This window comes from Triticum dicoccoides, chromosome 4A (assembly GCF_002162155.2).
Source record: "Triticum dicoccoides isolate Atlit2015 ecotype Zavitan chromosome 4A, WEW_v2.0, whole genome shotgun sequence".
NCBI classification, from domain to species: Eukaryota; Viridiplantae; Streptophyta; class Magnoliopsida; order Poales; family Poaceae; genus Triticum; species Triticum dicoccoides.
In genome coordinates this window covers 640210836-640215433 of record NC_041386.1, presented here as the reverse complement: position 1 = coordinate 640215433, position 4598 = coordinate 640210836, and the positions used below count along the sequence as shown (strand labels likewise).

Genomic DNA, 4598 nt, shown 5'->3' with positions numbered 1-4598 from the left:
ATGTTTGTAGACACCAGAGCAACTTCTCCTTTTGGTGGAACCCTGACAATAAAGGATCAGTCTATAATTGCAAAGGTTATAACATACTGTGATCTAGTATGATAGAACAGCACAGCTACAATTACTGCCAACAACTACAATTGCAAAGGATCTGTTGACTGCATTTTCTAACAACTGGCTAGTGTTTGGGAAGAACAAATAAATTGCAGAGTGATGGGATATTTGCAACTAGCTAGCTAGTACTAGAGAGGCATATAACATTTTTCAAATACGATAGCACGGTAATTGCACCATGATACGATGCCAATCACAATGCACACATCATAAAAGAAATACTAGCCCCTATCGAGCAACACCTCAAACAGCAAGACACTCATAGCTGGGCGACCACATCACCCCAGAAAGTCGTAGGCTCAGAGCAACTATGGACATATTCAAACAACAGCAGATCCGAAAGAGCACTGAACTAATTGTAAGTTATTTGCTTCGGCGGGGCTAACAGCTTCTGGGAAGAGCATCCTAACCTATTCTCGAGGTCATGGCTGATGTAATCGAAGGCGCCCACAAAGCCCCCCTCCTTGATAATGTTGGACCCATTGTCAAGCAACTGATGTGCCTGACCTACCGTTTCCTCCTCCTCATCCCCTCCTCCCTCCTGACCACCCGCATCCTCACTGGGTTCAAACGATGGATCCTTTTGCTCACCTCGGGGCACAGGAGTGTAGAAGCTAACAATTGGAATCAAATTACAGAAGACATGATCATCACACACCCTGCTCACCCGCTCTGATTCTAGTTCAATTGTGAAGAGGCCAGCAACCGTGGTCATGAAAATGACGTTTGCTCCCTCAGCAAAGCCCAACACATACAATGAACTTGCTGGCTCCACGAGAGCACCATCTGGGAGCAAATTTTGCAAGTAAGTGACCCGGCTCAGTACCCATCGGGCATCGGCGCCTTCAATCACCTCCCTTGTCCACAATCTGAGATGCGGACTCATCTCTTGGGTAACTCCCAGTCCACCGTCCTCCGCCAGCATGATGTTATATCGGCCATCGTAGATCGACTCATAGTTCGGTGGGTCGAAAACAGTCAGGTCGTGCCGTGCAAAGTCGTACTCTAGGATGCACCCATCGTCAGACATGAAGTAGAGCAGAGACCTCCCAACGAGCACGCTGGAACAAAATGTAAAACACATGGGCAAGCCATGGAAAATCCAGCGCAGCTCATCCCAGCTGTCGGTTTCCGACGAGTATAGGCGCGTCAACGTGACACGCCCCCCGTCACCGTCGCCGTCATGCTCGACGCACAAGACGAGTAACACGCCAAAAGGGCCTCTGAAGCAGTCCCGGTGGTCACACCCGCCGTCAGCTGCACAGAACACGGCCGCGGTGGCGTACACTGTCACCTCCTCGTACCGGCGGATGACATCGTACACCACGGGCACCCGTACGCGCTGCTGGGCGCCCGTGGTTGGCTCCCACACAAGGAGTAACTTTTTACACGCACAAAGTTAGTATAAAATCGAGTCACTTATTTTGAGACGGAGGGAGTATAACTTTAGTGTACAAAGCTGTATTAAAGTTGAAACACTTATTTTAGGACGGAGGGAGTATAACTTTAGTAGTACAAAGTTGAGTCACTTATTTTGGGACGAAGGGATTACAAAAGTTAAGACACTTATTTTGGGACGGATGAAGTATTTTTCTATCTATTTTTCATTTTGCATTGGAGGAACTGGAGGTGAATAGCAGCACAACTAAGATTGCTGCTATTACAAAGACAAATAATTATTCAGGAAAAGTACCAGGGCACAAAGATAAAAGCAGAGTTACCTTTCCCGTAAAAGAAGATACATTTCCTATCAAGTAACCATAGTTTGAATTGTTCTTTCTTTCCCACAATAAAGAAGTGTTGTTATTTAGATACTTTATACATTCTGGATAAGTTAGTTTTCTCACTGTTCTTTTTTTCAATGTTTGTGTGTGTTCCCCCAGTTTCTAGACTTACAAAATAATATGATTTTTTCGGAAAGGTTTCATGCCTCATAAGCTGCACCCATCCTGTACAAAAAGTATTGGTTCCTGCACGGCCGATAGCTTCAATATATGTTTACATTTCTCAGTTTATGCAAATAAGCATAGAGAATGATCAGCAGCATATTCACCTCCTGCTGTACTATGGTGCAAGTGTATTATTCTTCACTTATCTTACTGTTTGTCAGTCAATTGTTCTTGCTATGTAAGGTGTGGATTCTATGACAAGTACTTGGGAACTTGCATATATTGGTGCCTCGACATTTTAAAAAAGATAGTTTTTTTTTCTCCTTATGTCCAACTTTATTTGTGATGCTCCTCATTTTGGACAGAACTTTCTCTGTACCAGGATACATGTTCAATTCCTTTCAATATGCCAGATTGTGATAAACCACACATTCACTGAAATGTGTGAGACCATCCTGTTCCAGGTGTAGCAAAGCATGCATTTTCCCAAAGATCTGCACAGATAAACACAGCCTCCGCCTCCACCATGACGAGTGATCACTGCGACAGAACAGGTCATCATGGTTGGCTCTAAGAGCTCACCGATGGCGAGTATTTTGTTGGTGGGACTCATCACTCACTGTAGTTGTAGATATAGCTGTAGTGTGACTGACAAATGGGTATATGGTCAAACTATCTACTGCTATAAAGAAGCTGGTTATGACCAAGCTAAGGTTTTCTCTGCTTTGTGCAACATCATCTAGCTACTATCCATTTTTTAAATTGAATAATACATACTAACTATCAGGAAAATAACTTATATTAAATGCCGTCCCAGGACAATCTGTTCCAATCCCAAACACAGTTCACACCCAGCATTCATGCCATGTTAACAGCACTGGGTTCAGTTGGTTTCACTACTTATTTGAGAAACTATTTCATACAAATAAATTTCACACATATACTTGGAGAATAATGAAAACGAGTATTTAGCCACACAGGTGCCTCTGGGGCAAAAGGTTCAGTGGTATATACAACACAGTATTCAGAATCACCTTTCTCTGAAGGTGGAGCATCATAAACATTGCTACCTGAGGTCTTTTGAGTTCCCAGCATCATCTTTGCTGATTGAGGTCTTCACGTATTCTTCATATAGCAAGCCGCATCCATGTCCGTAAACCGTGCTGGTACACGCAGGAGCAACTTCACCATAGGGTGGAACCCTGACAATGAAGGCATACAATTTCAGTCTATAATTGTTAAGGTTATAACGTAAGGCAGAAAGTTACTGCGATCTATGATAGGACAGCACAACTATAATTATAACCAATTTGACGATACAAGGTGCTAAGTTTGTTCTGTTGACTGCCTTTTCTAACAACTGGCTAGTGTCTGCACAGATTATGAAGTACAATACGAATAAACTGCAGAGTGATGAGATATTTGGAACTAGCTAATATTGGATAGCATGGTAGTCACACTTTGATACGATGACAATCACAACGTGCACATCATAATAGAACATACTAGGCTCTAACTCCCAAATATTGTTAACGAGTGACATCTCAAACAGCAAGAAACTCATAGTAACTAGGGACATCTTAGAACATCTTGAACCCCACTAATCCTTGTCTTACAAAATACAACAGCCAAAGGCTCAGAGCGACTAGGGACATGTTATAGAACAATAACAAATAACACATTGGCACACTTCAGCGGGGCTAGCGGCTTTTGGGAAGAGAACCCTAACCTGTTCTCTATGGCGTGGTTGATGCATTCGAAGGCGTTGACGAAGTCCCCCTTGGTAACATTTGAGGCACAGGAGTGTAGAAGCTCCTCACCACCTGCATCCTCACTATGCTTCAACGACAGACCCCTGTGCTCACCACGAGGCACAGGAGTGTAGAAGCTGACAACTGGAATCAAATAACAAAAGAGATGATCACCGGATTCATCGCACACCCTCCTCGCCCGCTCTGATTGCAGTGGTCAGGAAAATGGCATTTGCTCCCTCGGCAAAGCCCAGCACTTGCACTCTAGTCTCTGCATCCAGGAGAGCACCAACCGGGAGCAAATTTTCCAGGTAGACGAGCCGGCGCAGCACCCATCGTGCATCAGCACTGTCACTCACCTCCCTTGACCACAATTTGAGCTGCTGATTCATCCTTTGGCAAACTCCCAGTCCACCGTCCTCCGCCAGCATGATGGTATATCGGCCGTCACAGACTGGCTCATAGTTTGGTGGGTCAAACACTGTCAGCCCATGCCTTGCCAAGTCACACTCGAGAATGAATCCATCATCAGACATGAGAGCAACTCCAATGTGGCGATTCATTTCGTCCGCCGTTGTCCGTTTGGGTCGGCGCGGACAGAAAAATCGGCCCAATGTGCCGACCCAAACGGACGGGCGTCCGCTTTTCGTCCGCGGGCGATCCATTTTCGGCTCATTTTTTAGCCGGATTTGCGTCGGCGCGGACATGCGACGGACGCGCGCACGCTCGCCTTCTTCTCTCCTCAGGCCCGCTAGTCGACGGCTCATTGGCCTCCCCTCACCCTCCAGTAACCCTCGCCCGCCTCCTTTGTCGCCGACGCCGCCGCCTTTTTTTGCCGGCGACT

At 45.6% G+C, this 4598-nt stretch overlaps 1 protein-coding gene and 1 pseudogene across 1 annotated transcript; both read right to left on the bottom strand.

Annotated features, from left to right (window-relative positions):
• Positions 1-466: 466 nt before the first annotated feature.
• On the bottom strand, positions 467-3101 carry LOC119283944. The gene is made up of 2 exons (XM_037563281.1): positions 3018-3101; positions 467-1495 (listed from the first exon to the last, which is right to left on the bottom strand). Exons 1-2 carry the CDS (start codon positions 3099-3101, stop codon positions 467-469), a joined length of 1113 nt encoding a protein of 370 aa, XP_037419178.1.
• A 266-nt stretch (positions 3102-3367) lies between these two features.
• Positions 3368-4598, bottom strand: part of LOC119283943 — a 5972-nt pseudogene continuing 4741 nt past the window's right edge.